General features: G+C 53.7%; 1 protein-coding gene across 1 annotated transcript; it reads right to left on the bottom strand.

Moving 5' to 3' along the window:
- Positions 1 to 1,538: 1,538 nt before the first annotated feature.
- On the bottom strand, positions 1,539 to 16,755 carry NAA40 (N-alpha-acetyltransferase 40, NatD catalytic subunit). Its single transcript, XM_040639289.1, has 8 exons — positions 16,615 to 16,755; positions 10,820 to 10,915; positions 8,364 to 8,416; positions 5,496 to 5,591; positions 5,250 to 5,408; positions 4,998 to 5,081; positions 4,459 to 4,536; positions 1,539 to 4,178 (listed from the first exon to the last, which is right to left on the bottom strand). The coding sequence occupies exons 1-8, from the start codon at positions 16,618 to 16,620 to the stop codon at positions 4,037 to 4,039; spliced, it is 714 nt and encodes a 237-aa protein (XP_040495223.1). The 5' UTR covers positions 16,621 to 16,755; the 3' UTR covers positions 1,539 to 4,036.
- Between the last annotated feature and the right edge of the window lie 834 nt (positions 16,756 to 17,589).

Genomic DNA, 17,589 nt, shown 5'->3' with positions numbered 1-17,589 from the left:
TTTGTTTCTCTAGGCCCAGCCCTGAGACAGAAGACAGGGTCTTGAGACCGACAGGTGCCAGGGTCCACGCGGCGACCTAGAACTCCATCACCAAGTGTGACGCTGACATCCCCAGAGCCCCGGGCGCCGCCATGTACCTGGGCGTTGCAGACTGGATGCAGAAAACCATGGTCCGGGCACCGTGGAGATCAAGGCTGGAACCGACCACCGTCAGCACCTGCTAGTGGAAATCACCGGGCGACCAGTTTGCTTCCGCAGGCGAAACACAGTCCTTTCTAAACCAGGTCGCGCTCTGCCTGAAATGGAAGACTCGTCGGGCGGGCATGGTGCCCCTTGCAGCACCTGCTCACCGAAGGCCCGTGCACAAGTCCCACTTGAGGGAAGAAGCTTGTTACAGCTGCAGGGAGGGGTGCAGGCAGCCACTGGAGGTCCAAAGAGGGGTCCGGGCCCCTCAAGGAGGTGGGCACAGACCCCAGGCAGCAGGGGCCGAGGAAGGGCCCCACACCCTTCCAACGCTGGCCATCTGCCCTGTGGCAAGGGGACTATCAAGACAGAAGTTTGTCACATGGGAAATGTTGCATGATTCGCCCAGTGAAATGCTCTCTCCCTTCCCAAGGATTGTGATGCCTTTCTTCAATAAGGCAACAGCACAAACCATCCCCAGGTGGGATGACACCTGGGGATGGTTTGTCACACCCACACCGACACCCACTGAACAGTTATAAGCGCTGCTCCCCCTTCCCCAGATCACTGCCCTGCCAGGGCACAAACATGCCCTGTGGCTTGGGGCTCCACCTGCTCCCTCCCAGCAGAGAGGATCACCAAGCACCAGCACAGCAAGGCTGCCCCCACAGCGTCCACAGAAAGGGCTTCGGAACCCCAGCTCCTAGCCTACTTCCTGCCTCGCCTCCCAGCTCACCCTGGGCCAGGGACTGGCAGGAGGCCTGCCTGGGAGAAGCTGCATAGCTCCATCTGTCACATGCCAGGGGCCGAGCCTCTCCCCTCTCCCAGCTCGTAACTTTCCTGTCCTGTCAGGCCTGACGAGTTACCCCTTCCTTTGAGCCTTTGTCTTTTGTGAGTGGAGGAAAGAGGGCTTTGGAATCTTTTTAAGAGAGAAAGAATATTCTGAGTAACCCAATAAAGTAAGAGGGAGGAAAGAAACACCGGCACTCTCAATCTGTTCAACTTCCACCCAAGTGCACTGGCATTTACATTTAGCCAAAGATGTCAAATGTCCCGCTGCCTGGCTTGGGACTGTCCGAGATGTAATCAGGCGTCCCTTGCAAGACCTTTTACCTCTACTCAGGGCCAGCGCGAAACGGCACAAAACACGCACTCCGTCTCAGTTCCCACCACTGGCTGTTCGCCCCAGACACCCTAAAGCTTCCTCAGGCCAAGGCTCCTTTCATAGCAAGGGGTGTGGGGGCCTCACAGCTTCGTGCCTCCCAGGGTTCCGGCCCAACACTGGGACAGTGTGGAGGTGTCCCCTGAGACCACACTGCCCATGGCACCCAGAGTTAGGACACGATCCCAGCAGCTGAACAAAGTGTCTTTTATTTGTGACGTACAAATACAACCAATGCAAAAAGAGATCACTTTTCCCTTTGATTCCAGTGATAACAAGTTGCTAAAGAAAAAAAATATATATCAAGGAGTTTACCTTCAGTTTCCTCTAAAAAAACCAGAAAGGGTTAAAAAGAACCATACACATGTCATATACACATTTGACATCAACAAAAATAACCTGAAAGAGAGTGGATACAACTAAAAAAAAAAAAAAAAAAATCTTGAAAAATATTTTAACATGCCCCAAACAAAACACACACAAAAAAGCTGGGGAACAAAAGGCCTGCTCTGTTTCTCAAAAACCAAGACCTGGGAAAGTGGAGAAAGACATGTTTGAGTGAATGGGCTCAACACCGAAACAGAGGGAGCTGCTGGTCTCCTGCCCCAGCGCTGCCCCCCGAGCCCCCTGCAGCAGACGGCTGGCAGAGGCTGCGAGCGCAGGCTGCGGCACCAAGCACTCCATCTACCCGTGGGCTCAGCGGCAGGTGTCCAAGGAGTGGAGAGACAACATACACTGAACTCACCTTATGAGGAATTTACAGCGGGGTTCCTTTTGATCCCTTGAGTGGGAGGTATCAGAAATCCATGATCTAAGACAATAAATATCTACCTGTTCTGTGTCAACAGACAGGGATCAGAGGAAAAAATTCCTAAACATGCTTCTGTCATTCCATGATTCTCGGAAGGAGCCCGCCAATGGCCTCCTCCCAGCAATTTAAAATTCTCCCCGCCCCTCCCCACACAGAGACCCCGGGAGCCGGAAGGTAGGGGCAGAGGCGGGCTTACTCCAGTGTAGAGCTGAGAGGCCCTCCCCGAGGAAGTGCCACGTCCGCTGGCTGCGGCGGGGTCAAGAGCAACACAGAGCACTCTGAGGAGGGCCGGGCTGGGTGGAGGTGGTTGTGTGCACAGGGCCCTGAAGGAGCAGGAAAGTGGGGAAGCGAGATCAGCTCCAGGGAGACCCGCCAGCAGAGACCACCTGAGTCAGGGCAGACGGTGGGGTCTGAGCAGACTCTGAGGTCAGAACAGACAGACCTCCAAGAGAGCAACTTCACAAAGGCTAGAACCTTTAAGACACTCCCTAGAGCAGAGCTCAAGGATGTCCAAGGGGAGGTGGCAGGTGCTTTTTCCTGGATAAGGATTTGGTCATTGTCTTCCCTGGAAGGGGCACAAGGCCCAGAGATCAGGGCGAGCATAAGCTCTGAGCCACAGCCTCTCTATCCTGTGAGAGAAGAGGAAGGCCGTCTCCCCCTGCTCCAGTCCGCTGCCACAGGGTGACACTGGAGAGAGAGGAAAGCAGCGGTTCTGGCCACTGAGAGGCATTCCCGCTGCAGCCGGAGCTGCCAGCCAGGGCAGTGGCACCAGGCCTCACTGAGGCAGCAAGGGGCAAGGCTGGGGAGTGCAGGCAGTGGGCCTGCTGCTGGCTGGGGGCTCTCTGAAAAGGGAGGGTGGCCCCACCTTCAGAGAGCGATCAGCACCAAGATATGAGAGGCAATAGCACTGAGGAGGCCAGGAACGAGGGGTCCTTCTGGGGGAAGAGGAGGGGGTCCCTAATGTAATTCTCCCCCTTGAGAGTAAGAGCAGAGGTATCGGGTGAGGTGAGCTGGGGGAGGCCAAGTGGCGAGGGGCGACGGGGAGAACTGGAAGGACCTGTGGCTTGTTTCTGTGAAGGGAGAACTCGAGTCGCTGCCAGATCAAGAGGTTCAGCCAGGATGCAGCAAAGTCCGAAAGCCCAGAGAGGCAGCTCTCTTCCCAGGGGGCCGCCCCCGCCCACACCTTGTTCCTGGTCCTCTCATTCTCTCATCGACAACGAGGCAGAGAGGGATGAAGCCTTCCTCCTAACGGCCAGTCCCCTGGGATGTCTCCACACTAACTGTGGGTCCATAAAAGCACAGCTAGAAGAGCTCCCTTGCTTCCCAGTGTCGTGGCACAAAAGACCTTCCCGCAGTCTCCATCAGCGCATTCGGCTACGAAACAGGACTCTCTCTGAGGCCTATCTCTACGTCCAGCTCTTGCACTCAGTCCATTCCTCCTTGGGGACCAACCAGACCCCGACCCAGGGCTCCAGACTTTTATAAAGGTGGGTATAAAACACCCCGTTTGTCCAAGTGTGTGTGTGGCAGGGGAGGGAGGGGGCCTGTCAGGAATCCACCTGCAGAGAAGCCGGGGAGCCTCATGCTCACGGGCACAAGGGCCGCGCAAGAAGGCAACCGCTGTGAGAGGGTCCACGTCCTGCCCGGCCTCCACCAGCACCTCCCTCGGCACCCTCTCCTCTCTGCTCCTTCAGGGCACTCTGTTCTTCTAGGAGAGCGGAGGACGGGCAGCTCGGACCACTCCACCCCAGGGTTCTGTGCTCTCAGGCTGCAGCCTGGCACGCGCAGGGCTAAGGAGGCCACAGCTCTGAGGGTACTTGGCCAGCGGCGTGAGCCCAGGGAGAGGACAGGCCTTGGAGAGAGCATTCTAGCTTGGGAGCTCAGTGGCAGCAGCCGCCACAGTGCCCGCCCGCATGGGAGTGCTGGCTGTCCCCGAACTTGGTCCTCCGGCTCAGGATCTCGTAGGAGCAGTCCTCTCCACAGCAGCCAGACATGCTGGGGGAAGAGTCGTCGATTTCAAATCTGCAAGAAAGGCAAGAGGAAAGGCTGGGCTGCCAGTAGCTGACTGTCTTCCTTCCCAGCCTGGGAACTTTTCTACCCGCCACGTTCACAAGAGCCCTAGGAGTGAGGGCGCGGCCAGAGGGCACGCCACGCCATCTCACCAATCCCCGGGTTACTCCCACGGACCACCGGACCAGGTGCTCAGCCTTCAGGATGAATGAGCTCTGGGACCAGGAAAAAGGTCCTGGGGCAGGCCCCCCGTACCACCCAGAGGGTCCCACACCAGGGCCCAGCTCCTTACTGCAGCGCTTCTCTGAAGAACTGGTAGGCGCCATGATTGTGCTTAAATACAGTTAACATAACTTTCTTCATCTGTGTGCTGGAAAGAAAGCAGAGAGAACACCTTCCAGAAAGAGAAACCAATGCTAACTCATGCCTCCTCTTTTGTGTCTCTGCCTGCTGTGCTCCATTTGCTCCTGAGAATCACCCCCTGAGCCCCAACTCTAGCGTCCGTGCTGGCCACCCACAGCACCCCGTGCTTCCGTTATGGGGCGATCAGACTGCACGGGCACTGGGCCCCCACCCGACTGGCTTCTTCTCCACTCCCTCTCTGCACCCCCCATTCAGGCACAACAGGCATCAGAAGCTGCATTGAGCCGCATGTACAAAATCTGGAGTCACAGCAGGGCGAGGAGTATTTTTACTGAGAGGGTTCTAGATGCCTTTCTTCCAAAACATTCCTATGAGCCTGGTCCTCCACGGAGGCTCAAAGAACCGTGGATGGCTCAGCAGCAGATCCTTCCAGTGGAGCGACAGACGCGGCGGGGCAGGCGCCCTTACCTATTGGCCATGAGCTGCAGGATCTGTATGAGGAACTTCCCCAGGCCTTTCCGCCGCACCTTGCTTTCCAGCTGCACTTCGTAGCTGGACGAAGAAAGCGCAGTGAGCACGGGGAGGCAAGGCCCGTCAGAGGAGCCTGAGGCCCTGCAGCCCGCAGACCCAGACTGGCACGGTGGGCTCCACCACCCGCTGAGTGCCTGCAGCAGCGCCCACGTGTCCTCCCCACGGCCTCTCCCAAGCTGGGGCGCCTACCAGTACAGGACTTCATCCCCGCACTCCACGTCAAACCGGAAGTGAGAAAAGGCAACAGGAACCGAACTGCTTTCCCAAGCAATGAGGTACCAGGCTCGGTCATCCGTCATTTCCTCCCGTTTCTCTCGGTCCTTCCAGCCCCATTCGCTTTGCTCGTACCTGGGAAATGTGGGGGCAGTCAGCAGTCAGGGTGGGGAAGCCAAGAAGGGGAGGAGTGAGGCTCCCCTCCTGTAGGGGTGTGCTTACATGGTCTGCATGTTGGTTTTGGTCAGGTCGAAGGCCCAGGCCACGGTGGCTGGCTCCAATCCAGACACTCGCTTACACTCAATGGAGACATTTAACCTGAAGAAGAGGGAAAGACGGCGTGTGGAGCCGGCGGCAGGCTGCGCAGGGCAGCAGGCCTGGTCTGTTCTACAGAGAAGAGCCGAGCCTGCACCCTGCCTTCCGGGACGTGACTACGCAAGGTGCCGCTGAGGGAACGAAGCCTTTCGGGCTGAGATTAACAACTGTCATCGCCAGCCCACCACCCTGACCACAGTCTCATTTCCTGCCTGCCCTGCGAGGCCCTTATCAGCCTCGGCACTCTGTAAACTTCTCTCTCCGCTACCTCTTTGCTTTCTCCAGCCTCTCTTCTACGCTTTGCTATGAACACTAGAGTCTTCTCAGCGCCTTTAGTTCCCGCCCTTAGGCATTTAGTCTCTGAACGGACTCCTCACCGGGCAGCCCTGGCACCTTGAAAGTGGCTGGGTCACCTCAGGCCCTTTGAGAAGACCATGGTCCGGAACCCCCCTGGGGAGTCCTGCCTGCCATTTCCTTTGAGGACACGGCGGGTGCTCTCGGCTGACCCAACAGGGTGGAGCGGGGTCCAACCCCATGCTTGTTTCCCTACACTAACAAACGCTGTAGGCATTAAGGTACCGTCATCTATTAACTTCTACGGGAAACATTAGTCAATCACAGTTCAGCTCCTTGGCCAATGTGGAACCCCAATCTCCAGGCAGTGCCACATTCTGACAAGACTGAAGTCAGTGACTGGGGCGCCTGGGTGGCACAGCAGTTAAGCGTCTGCCTTCGGCTCAGGGCGTGATCCCGGTGTTCTGGGATCGAACCCCACATCAGGCTCTTCCACTATGAGCCTGCTTCTTCCTCTCCCACTCCCCCTGCTTGTGTTCCCTCTCTCGCTGGCTGTCTCTATCTCTGTCGAATAAATGGATAGAATCTTTAAAAAAAAAAAAAAAAAAAAGACTGAAGTCAGTGACACACAGTCCTCAGAGAGGCCCCGGGTCAGGACCTTCCAGTGGCCCTTGACACGACCCCTCAGAGGACGTCCCCACTGGCAGCGACTGTCACCTCTGCTGTCTGGTCCACCACATGAGCTGCACGTGTGCTCAGCCTCATACATTCGGAACTTCTTGGCTCTGAACAGTCTTCCTTTCTTCGTAAGTAATGACCACGTTGTAGTCAGAAATGCCTCAACACAGCCTTCCATCTGGCTCAGCCGTGTATTTTCCAAAGGTCGGTCTGGAGGTATGAATTCTCCACTACACTGAGTTCTCTTTCTTTTTTTTTCTTATTTGAGTTCTTTAAGTACATTAAAGCAGGATCACAGCCACACAAAGCACACAAAATTCCAGGCACCAAAAGAGCCCAGAGTCAGCTGGCAATGCCGGCGTCAGGGCTGTTCCAATATTTCTGAGAGTCATAGGAATGTGAAACATAGAACACTAGAAGACATCACAGTAAGGGATCTCTAAACTGTGTCAGAGGACTTTCCAGACACTGAATGGCAAGGCTATTCAGCGGAGGAACTGTACTCCGTCTGACCACACACAGGAAGGACGGGGTAACGTGATACTATGCGATTCTGACAAAGCCACGGAGAGCAGCTACGATGTCACCTACTGAAGCGTTCGTTTCATAATCTGTATGCTTACATCTGTCTATCTTGTTCACTAAAATACTCATACCAGCTGCTACCTACAGAACTGGATACCACGCTCCTTCCTCCTTAAAACGATCTTACAAGTTTGGCTTCATCACTCCATCTAACAGACCAAAAAAGGAGGCTTAAGGAGTGTGGCTTGCCTGAATACAGTTCATCAGAGGCACAGTTCTGATTCAAACCCACAGCTGTGATTCTCTAAAACTATAACCCCCGTTTTCCCCTAAGCCAAGAGCAGCTCTGATAAGACAGATTACGCTTCCTATTTTATAAACCAAAAGGACAGAAAGGGGAAGGGGGCTTTCACCCAGATCCTACAGCAGTAAATTGGATTAGTAACAATAACGGTAGTAATAACGGCCAACACTGACCTAGGTTTTGGTAAGCTCCAGGCACGAGCACTTTATACCTAACCCTCCTGACGAAACCATCTATTTTTAGACCCACTGCTGATTAAAAAATGGAGGCACAGGGATGCGTGGGTGGCTCAATCAGTTAAGCATCTGCCTTCAGCTCAGGTCATGATCCCAGAGTCCTGGGATCGTGTCCCGCATGGGGCTCCTTGCTCAGCAGGGAGCCTGCTGCTCCCCCTGCTTGTGTGCTCACTCTTTCTCTCTCTCTCTGACAAATAAAATCTAAAATAAAATAAAACAAAATCTAAAATAAAATAAATAAAATAAAAATAGAAAATGGAGGCACAGAGAGATTACGTCCAGAGTCCAGGGTCACACAGCCAGTAAGTGGCTTTTAAGAATTACACCATACACTCTAGGAAAGAGCCCTAGATCGGGAATTAAAAGCCCCCTCAGCAGCCAGGGAGAAACTCCGTGGCTCAGAAAATTACACAGCTTCTCTGGGCCTTGGTTCCCCCTTGCATAAAAGGAGGAAATCAGCCTAGATGATTTTTCAAGTTTGTTTCAGCTTCATGATTCTTCACTTGGAGAGAACATCAAATCGTAAAGAAACATCAGTCTAAGATTATGCGATCTTTGTTCATTTATGGATTCCTTTGTCACCCAAACCAGGGGCTTTTATATCAACAAGATACTCGCCATAGCTTCTCCTTTTTGTAACAAAGAATGAGAAAATTTGGGTTGGAGGAAGCAGACTCTGGGAAAGTGAATTCCTTCAGACACTCAAGGAGACAACAGGTAGGAGTGCTGAACACTTACCCATTTCGATCATATTTCTTGAACACTGGGAAAGCCTCCAGAGGATCTCCAAGCTGTGGAGGGAAAGACAAGAGCAGTAGCACAAACACACGTGTGGCTCTGCCCGGCAGGGGGATGGTGTGCAGCCCCACACTGGGAGGCTTAGCTCCCGGCCCAGGAGCAGCCCTTAGACGCCGCTCCCCCTGCCTCAGCTTGGAAATCACACGTAGCGAGGTTCTAGTAAGGAGGTCCAAGAGCTTTAAGTCAGCTTCATTTCACAAGGTAAAAAGAGACTCTACTAGCCTAATGCTAATACTGGCCTGTAGGTCACCTGACTCAAAAGAGAGAGGCCACTTCATTTTTTTTTTTTTTTAAGTAGGCTCCATGCCCAGTGTGGGGCTTGAACTCAGGACCCTGAGATCAAGAGTCACCTGCTCTACCAACTGAACCAGCCAGGTGCCCCATCCACCTATATACTTCTTCTTCTTTTTTTAACATTTCTTTTCTTTTAAGATTTTTATTTATTTTAGAAAGAGAGAACGCACATGCATGCACGCACAAGGGGAGGGGCAGAGAGAGAATCTCAAGCACACTCCACACTGAGAGCAGAGCCCAACACAGGGCTAGATCTCACAACCCTGAGATCGTGACCTGAGCCAAAACCAAGAGTCGGACTGCATACTTCTAAGAAGCCCTCAACTAACCTCACCGGGTCAAAACCCAAAATGGCACAATCATGTCAGTGAACCACCTCCTTATAAATGTGGACTCTTTACTGGGTGGGCTAAAAGAGTCATAAAAGAGACGCCTGGGGACGCCTGGGTAGCCCTGCCTTTGGCTCAGGGCGTGATCCCGGCGTTCTAGGATCGAGTCCCACATCAGGCTCCTCCACTGGGAGCCTGCTTCTTCCTCTCCCACTCCCCCTGCTTGTGTTCCCTCTCTCACTGGCTGTCTCTCTGTCAAATAAATAAATAAAATCTTAAAAAAAAAAAAAAAAAGACGCCTGGGTGGCTCAATTGGTTAAGCATCTGCCTTAGGCTCAGGTCATGATCCCGGAGCCCTGGGATCAAGCCCCACATCAGGCTCCCTGCTCAGCAGGGAGTCTACTTCTCCCTCTCCCTCTGCCCCTCCCCCTGCTCGTGCTCTCATTCTCTCTCAAATAAAATCTTAAAAAAAAAAAAAAAAAGAGTACCAAAAAATTGGGGCGTCTGGGTGGATCAGTCAGTTAAGCATCTGCCTTAGGCTCAGGTCATGATCTCAGGGTCCTGGAATTAAGCCCCACATCAGGCTCCCTGCTTAGCGGGGAGACTGCTTCTCCCCTCCCTGCTGCTGCCCCTGCTTATGCTCTATCAAATAAATAAAATCTTTAAAAAAAAAAAAAAGAGTAACAAAAAATGGGATATGAAATGGGAGCAGGAAGGATGACCAGAATCTCTTCAGTTCTGTTTGAAAGCCAAGCCTGCTCTTAGTGGGGCCACCTGGGTGCTCAGCTTCACAGCTACTCCTTCCTTGCCTGTGGCCCCCGGAACCAGGCTGTTGCCCCCTGCCCTGGTGCCAGCAGAGCCTTTGGTACTTCATAGTCAGTCAATAAATATTTGAAGGAATGAATGAGAAAACTATACCACATTTTACCAGGAAGGTCTCCTCTCCAAAATGCAAAATACTAACAAAAATTCCTCTAGACCCTCTTCGACTGGTATGGAAGGAGACCCACAGAGAGAACCAGTCATTTCTACTCTTTTTTTTTCTTTCTTTCTTTCTTTTTTTTTTTTTTTTAAAGATTTTATTTATTTATTCGACAGAGAGAGACAGCCGGTGAGAGAGGGAACACAAGCAGGGGGAGTGGGAGAGGAAGAAGCAGGCTCCTAGCGGAGGAGCCTGATGTGGGGCTCGATCCCAGAACGCCGGGATCACGCCCCGAGCCGAAGGCAGACACCCAACCGCTGTGCCACCCAGGTGCCCCTTTTTTTTTCTTTTTTAAGATTGTATTCATTTATTTGTCAGAAAGAGAGAGCACAAGCAGGGGGAGCTGCGAGCAGAGGGAGAAGCAGACTGCCCGCTGAGCAGGGAGCCCGATGATATGGGGCTCAATGTGGGCTCAATCCCAGGAGCCCGGGATCATGACCTGAGCTGAAGGCAGATGCAACGACTCAGGCACCCAGGCGTCCCCATTCTTTTTCTTTTTGTAAGTAGGCTGCACGCCCAGTGTGGGGCTGGAACTCACGACCCTGACATGGAGAGTCACACGCTCCGTTCCACGGACTGAGCCACCCAGGCGCCACAGCCACTTCCATTTGCATCCACATTTCCCTGCACACCTAGGCCAACCTCTGACCCTTCTGGCAACTCTCCTGCGGCGCTCATTTCCCTCAGCTGGCCAATAACAAAATGCTGCCACAGGGTGGCGCCAAAAGAAGTCAAATGAAAAACGGAGCTGAAGTTCTAGGAGCAAGGGACTTGGGAAGGAGGGGAGTCACCCTGTTGGCAGCATCCACTTTGGCACAGACGGCATCCATGGCTGCTCGTTCCTCCAACCGCTTCTGCTTCTTCTCCTTCGCTTTGCTTGACTTCCTCTGCAACAGGGAAAAGCAAAGTTGGCTGGAAGGGCTGTGGCCGACCAAAGACTTGACTTTCCTTTTGAGGAACCTTAGAGTCAGTCCCCGAGTCCACAGCCTGGCTTCAGTGGCAGGGACTTCCAATCCTGGGGGCTGCACACTTGGTGGGTTGGGAAAGACACAAGCGTCTTCTAGTCGTGGGAGCTTGGGAGCATCACCTGACTTCTCAGCTTCCTTGTCAGAAGAGTACTGACCCTCAGGACTGCTGGGTCACTGTGAGGGCCCAGTGAGAGCACATGACAATGTCTGCAGCAGAGCCTGGCCCCAGCAGGTGCCTAATAAATATGCGCTCATCCATCCCTCCTAAGGAAGCAAGGACTAATTCTAGATGCATGCAGGGCAGGTTTCAAGGAGGAGATGGCATCTGAGGTAGACGCTGACAGCTGTTCCTAAGTATAAGTTTATTCAAAGCCTTCTCAGTGTCTGCCAGCTTCAGAAGACAAAGATCTGGTCTGGGGGAGCCCCTCTGGGAGCTGGGTCCCCTTTCTAAGCTAAGCCCAGGGCGCTCTGGCTTAAGGAGCCAGAACCGTTCCCCAGAAGCACTGCTCGGCCAAGGGCAATGAGCGGCAGGCACACTGCACACCTAGTGCCGACAAGGGTGGAGTCAAGGGCCTCAAGGGGTTCACCTGGGGACAGAGGCCATGCTGACACATGGTCAGGGGGGAGCAAAGGGAGAGTGTCCTTGCACAGAGGCACCCATAACTGCATAAAGAGCAAATCCCGTTTAAAGCTCACGTGGGGTTCTCTCAGGCCTACGTGGACCCTCTCACCCTGTTGTAAAAAGCTAGTAACACAGGAAAAAGAGCCCACACTCTGGAATCTCACAGACCCTACCCAGAGCCTCTTCCTGCTTTTCAGAGTGGTGTTCAGGTAACAGTCCTTCTCTGTGTCTCCTTCCCTCATCTGATGAATGAGGTGAGTGAGGCTCATAACACCTTCTCTGAGGTAGGAGGTCGGGGAGACTGACTCCGGCACACGCTCAACCAACGCGAGTTCTCTTTCTCACTCCCAAGGAAGACCAGGGCAGCACATGCATCCAGAGTTGTTCACACCCTCCCCAGCCCAAATCCAGAAGGCACCCAAAGGCACTGGAGGGATGGCTCTGCTTTTTTACCCACCTCACTGCCTCTTCTGACTCCACCTCTCGGTTTCCTGAGCTCACCCGAGAGAGGCTGTACTCCCTCCAGCTGCGCCGTAGCCCCAACGCTGGCACCAGCAGAGGGCGAGTCGAAAACCAGATGCTGGAAAAGTTTCTGGGATAAATTCTACCTTCGGCCCTCCAAGGAATGCCACTGCCTAACTCTTATTTCAAGGGACCAGGAGGCGAGAGGTCAGACACCAAGAATTCACACGGATTGCTCTTCTAGGTGTAAACTTGCCAGCACCAGCTGTTTTAGCCTGCTGAGCACTGTGCCGGAAGCCCGGCTAGATCCCATCCTCACCTCCCTCAAGGAAGGAGCGAACAGAAGAGAACACACTGTCTTCATAAGGCTGGGACTGGAGTGGACAGAACAAACCCCTCTCGACCACACACAGGTTTTAGGGCACCCACTGTTTTCTCTGGGAATTTGAATTTCAAAACAACATTGCGAGATACACTCAGCTCGAAAAGTACTTTCGCAAACATCTGCTTCAATTCTCAGGGCAAAAACCAGCACCTCCATTCCCACGCAAGGCAACTGAGGCTCAAAGGGATGGTGTAACTCGTTCAGAGTTCCCCCAAGAGTAAATGGTAGTGGGGGACTTAATCCCAGGGGTTGGGTCCCGGATCTAGTGTTTGTTCCACCAGCCCTGTTGTCTCCCAATGGGAAGGCTGACATCGGTGTAAAAGACCTTCCTTCTCAGTCCTGCCTGAGAAGTTCAGACCTCAGGAGCCATTAAGGTAGCCACTCAGCAATTCAGTTCTCATCACCTTTCTTCTGGCTTGGTGACGGCTGACGTGCCATGCGAGCACAGTGCTGCCCTAGGCCCTACCTCTACACAGAGGGAGGGGTAAGGAAACCCGAGACAGCCAGTCTCCAGGAAAGAACATGAGCCCTGACATCACTCAGGCCAGGCCACTGCTCCTCCTGCTGCCCCTGCATGACCTGTGAAAGCAAGTCCATCTCTGGAAAAATGGGGACACTAATGCTGGCCTCGCCGAATAGCTGAAAGGACAGGTCAGAAGTCACTTCTACAGTAGAGGCAAGCGCCCCTCCTCCAGCCTGCACACTAGTTCTCTCCTCACACAACACAGAGCTGAAAGATCAAAGGTGCTGGAAGGAAAGTGTGACTCCCGGGACCCAGAAAGCACTGAAACGTGGGTTCCCTCCACAGCATCTCATGTCTAAGACCATGAAGTAAGTAATTCCTAAGCACAAGCAGCAGGAGGGCCAACCCCAGGCCTCCAGGAGATTTACGGGCTCATTCATGCAAGGGAACAGGCCAGCCAGACAATCCTCAGAGCGAGGCTCCAGGCTGCCACGGCCCGAGACGGCAGAGAATGAAAGCGACCCCTAAGTGCTTCGCTGCCTGCACATGGGCTATGTGGCTGCAGCAGGCCAGGGCGGACAGGCAGGGGCTCTCCCCCAAACCCAGCACACACGAAGAAAAGTGGTCTCCTACTGTTCTAATTAGCTTTGCCCTGCCTTGTGGAGGTAAGGCTATCCTGCAGGGACACAGGAAAATTCTCCTAATTAAAATGGGAAATAAGCACAGTGAACAGTAAAGCTCATTGTGGTTAAGTGTCTTTCCCAAGGGAGCTTTAGATAATAAAAAGAGTGTGGGATTTTGAGTCAAGAGACTTGGATTTGATTCTCAGCTCTTCCACTTAGTAGCTGTGTGACTTTGGGCAAGTTACTTAATCTCTTTTTAGCAAGTTACTTAGTTTCTCTGGATCTCGATTTCAGCCGTAAAAGGGAGCTAACAACATCTATACCTCACAGGGCTGTTGTGAAGACAAAATGATACAATGTACTAGGTATAAAAATACGGACTTCTGTTTACGAGGACCTACTAGCGCCCCGCACTCTGCTAATGCTTTAATAAAGAGGCTTCACTGTAATCTCTGTAATAACAAGTTATGTGTGTCCACTTCTTTGATGAGAAAACGGAAGCACAGAGACGTGAGGGAACTTTTAGGGTCACAGAGCCAGTGAACAAAATTCCCAAAGAGGTCTCTCCCTGCCACCCGCTCCCTCCACTCACACCGGACTGTAACACCCCATGAGGTAGAGGTCACACTGGCTTCGTTAGTCAACGTACACCCAGTGCTCAGCAAACAGTAGGTACTAAGTCCATACCTGTTGAATGAATCACCCAAGATTCAAATCCAGGTCTGAACCCTAAAATCCATGCTTCTGCCACAACATCAACTACATTTACCCAGCACTTTTTATAAAGTGTGACACAAGTGTCTTCACGCGCAGCTGTGAAACCCCTCCCCCTGCTATTCCTCTCAAAGTAGTATCTCCACATGCAGTTAGGACTACCAGGCCACAGAGAAATTCAGAAAACAAGCACACAGATGGGGGCAGGAGGCACCTTTCAGAAGAGAGATTTGGCATCTCTTAGATTTTCAGTGTCAGTACCTTCACCACACATAGCATCCAGGATCCAGAAAAAAATCTCTGTTTTTGATGAAGGGAGCCAGAGATGTGCATTCTAATTCCTAAAAGGCAACACGTCTGTGGCAGCAAGAGGGAAAGAACTCTGAAGGGAACGGTGCTCCATCTGATGCTACTCTCTCTTAGCCTGAGGTTATCTGTCAAATGGAGCAGGGCCCTCCCACAGACGGTGCCTGCCACAAACACTGACCTTCCTGACACTGAGGTGGGGAGTCCACAGGCCCCACCCAGGAGGAATGAGGATAATGAGAGGGTTCCAGCATCGTTTCAGGGACTTTGCTGCAGTGAGTTGTAGGCCAGAAGAGACTAGGCAGGGGCCGTTCTGAGAAACACATCTGTAGAGTATGAGTAATAACATGGAGGCCCCGAAGGAAGCAAGGGTCGCAGTATCTCTGAGTCTTGTTCTTTCAACTCAACCAATGAGGAAGCGTTGAACCAGAATGGCACGTGATGCTTCTTGTTTGCTGCTCAGTCTGTAGCGGCTGGTGCTGCATAGACACTGAGTGATACTACGCACACAGATTTTTACCTCGTTTCAACAAGAGTTGGGGTTTGGGACCTTTCACCAAAACCTGGGTTAAATATGCCTAAGGTCTCCAGACTTGATTTTCCACATACCAAGTACACAGTACCCCAAATTCCTTGCTGAAACAAGATGAAAGTGTTTTGATGTGGATTATACAAAGTGCTTCGACATGGATTAAACGACTATTTTTATCTAACAAGTTGATTTGTTCAGTCAATAACCACTTGAGTGAGAGAAAATCTAGGTTAACAACAGGAGGGACAAACCAATGGGTTAAAAATAGCACACATCTATTTTAGGTAACTACAATACAGGTGAGAATACAAGCAAAAACAACAGCCACAATTTCACGTGGCTATCTGCACCCACTATCTCATTTAATTCTCACATCTATGGGGGGGCGGGTATCATCATCCACATTACATAGAAGAGGAAATTCAAATTCAGAAAGGCCACGTCACTGGCACAGTATCATGCTACCAGCCAGTGAAGATGGGGCTGGAACTGAGGTATCTCTGGCGCCCCAGTCAGGGCTCCCTAAAGATGGTGAAAATTCCGGGTAAAAACTAATCTACACAGTACTAGGGAGGGCCAGTTCCATTTTCAGGAGAGTGCCTGATACTACTCTAACTGGAACTTAGGAAGGTGAACTCACACAAATATTTGAGTAACTTCTGCCCAGCCCTCTATGGGCACATGCCAGGGAAGGGCGCACCTCCCGGTTGCCTCACACAGAACAGGTGGTCACTACCCATCCGCGGCTGGAGCCATCAGTGCTCCCCCCATCAACACCCTCCCTGCTCACCTTCTGCACCGCTCCCGCATGCAAAGCCACCTGCAGCACTTAAGACTACTAACGACCCCAGTAAGAATCAAAACCACTCTGGTGTATCTGGGAGGCCTAGAAGAGCAGGCCTCCGTTGGAAGGGAAGAGGACGTTTTAGGAGCAGGAGGAACCTGGTGGAGAGGTCAGGAAAGAGTGTAGGAGAACCGGCTTCACCGAGAATCCGGGTAGCGGGAAGCGCCGCCAGCGGCCGAGGGCTGGGGAGGCCCGAGGCAGGGTCTGGCCCCTGCTCACTGCCTGTGTGACCTTGGCTGGGTGCCTCTTCTCTGGGCCTCAGTTCCCTGCAAGCCGGGGACGGCCTAGGATGTGGGAAGTCGCGAAGCCCGTGACAACTAGGTGATGGGTGATCCCTGGGGGCGGGGGGTACCCGAGGGACCGCGCGGGGGTTAAGGGGTGGCCAAGAAAATAACAGGTCAGCCAGGAAGGCGGGGGGGGGGGGGCCGCAACGCGAGGGGCGGGGGACACCTAAGGGGGTGGGGCTCTGGAAAGGGCCCAAAGCAAGGGCCGGGCTGCGCCGAGTGTAGCTAGAATGTGGAATCGGTCATGTGGGGGTTGGGGGTCACGTGAGGCCGGAGGGGGTCGGGGTCACGTGAGGGGGGTTCAAGGAACAATGGGGGCGCAGGGGTCGAGGGGACCGGGGAGCGCTCCGGGCCCTCGCGTCTCCTCTCCCTGCCTCACTCACCCCCATAGCGGCAACGGCGGCGGCGGCCCTCAGCTTCTCCTTTCCCACACTTGCCGGCAGGGAGGCGGCAACTGCAGCAACGGCGGCGGCGACACCAGACCGGCGGCGGGCCCCGCACCGCGCATGCGCCTCGCGGGCTCCCCTGCGCGCCCTGGCGGGCACCGCGCCGGCGCAGAGCGGGGGAGGGCGCGAGCGGGGGAAGCGCGCAGGTGGAGAGCCAGGGAGGCGGGCCGAGGGTCTCGCACCCGAAAGAGGCGGGAGGCGCGGAGCAGCGTCGCGCTGGGAATGACGTACTCCCGGGCCCGCCCCCTCCTCTCCTGGCTGTGTCTGTAGCTATGGCAACGGCCGCGCCTGGCCGGGAGAAGCGCGCTGCCAGGCAGCAGGGTGTGTGGCAGCGCTAACCGCTGAGCTCCTCTCCTCCGCGGCCGGCCCCGCCCAGGGCCGCCGGCGGAGCAGCCACCTTCGCACAGGACCAAACGCGTCGTGACCTCGGAAGCCCCAGCCGCTCTTGCCACCCTCGGGCACAGGGGGAACTCTTTGGAAACGTTCCCACCCTCGAGATCGTGAACTCTTGAAATTCCTTCTCTAACCGATGTCCCGTTATTCATTCATCCGTCTTCTAACTATTCATTCACCCTCCATTCATTCGCTCTGAGTCTCAGTAAACATTTACCAGCGTCTACGCTGCGCTGAGCCCGGGGGCCCCACAGAGAAGCAGTCCAAAACTTCACTGTTTAGAGGGGAGACAGACATGTAACAACTGTTTAATGGAGAGCGGGTGGTGCTGTGGAAATCAGACCTCAGACGTGCCGCCGTCCCCGCAGACCAATGTGACTCCTTGCATCACAGTTCCCTGGGGAGCTGTGTGCGCTGTACACACCCTACGCCCTACCCCAGGATCCAGGATCGATCTCCAGGGGTGGAGCCAGTCTCCTGAGAGCTCCCCAGGAAGGGTCCTACTTGCGAAAACGAGAC

The sequence above is a fragment of the Ursus maritimus genome, unplaced genomic scaffold, assembly GCF_017311325.1.
Source record: "Ursus maritimus isolate PB19 unplaced genomic scaffold, ASM1731132v1 scaffold_23, whole genome shotgun sequence".
Lineage (NCBI taxonomy): Eukaryota > Metazoa > Chordata > Mammalia > Carnivora > Ursidae > Ursus > Ursus maritimus.
The sequence above is the reverse complement of the archived record's forward strand: the minus strand, read 5'-3'. Positions and strand labels throughout refer to the sequence as shown.

Bases quoted from the DNA above. Each gene is read 5' to 3' on its own strand.
- NAA40 (XM_040639289.1), bottom strand. The intron at 5,592-8,363 runs GTAAGTGTTCAG...CCTCTTCTTCAG, and splicing joins AAGAAATATGATCGAAATGG to GTTAAATGTCTCCATTGAGT. The intron at 4,537-4,997 runs GTAAGGGCGCCT...CTTTCTTTCCAG, and splicing joins CTGCAGCTCATGGCCAATAG to CACACAGATGAAGAAAGTTA.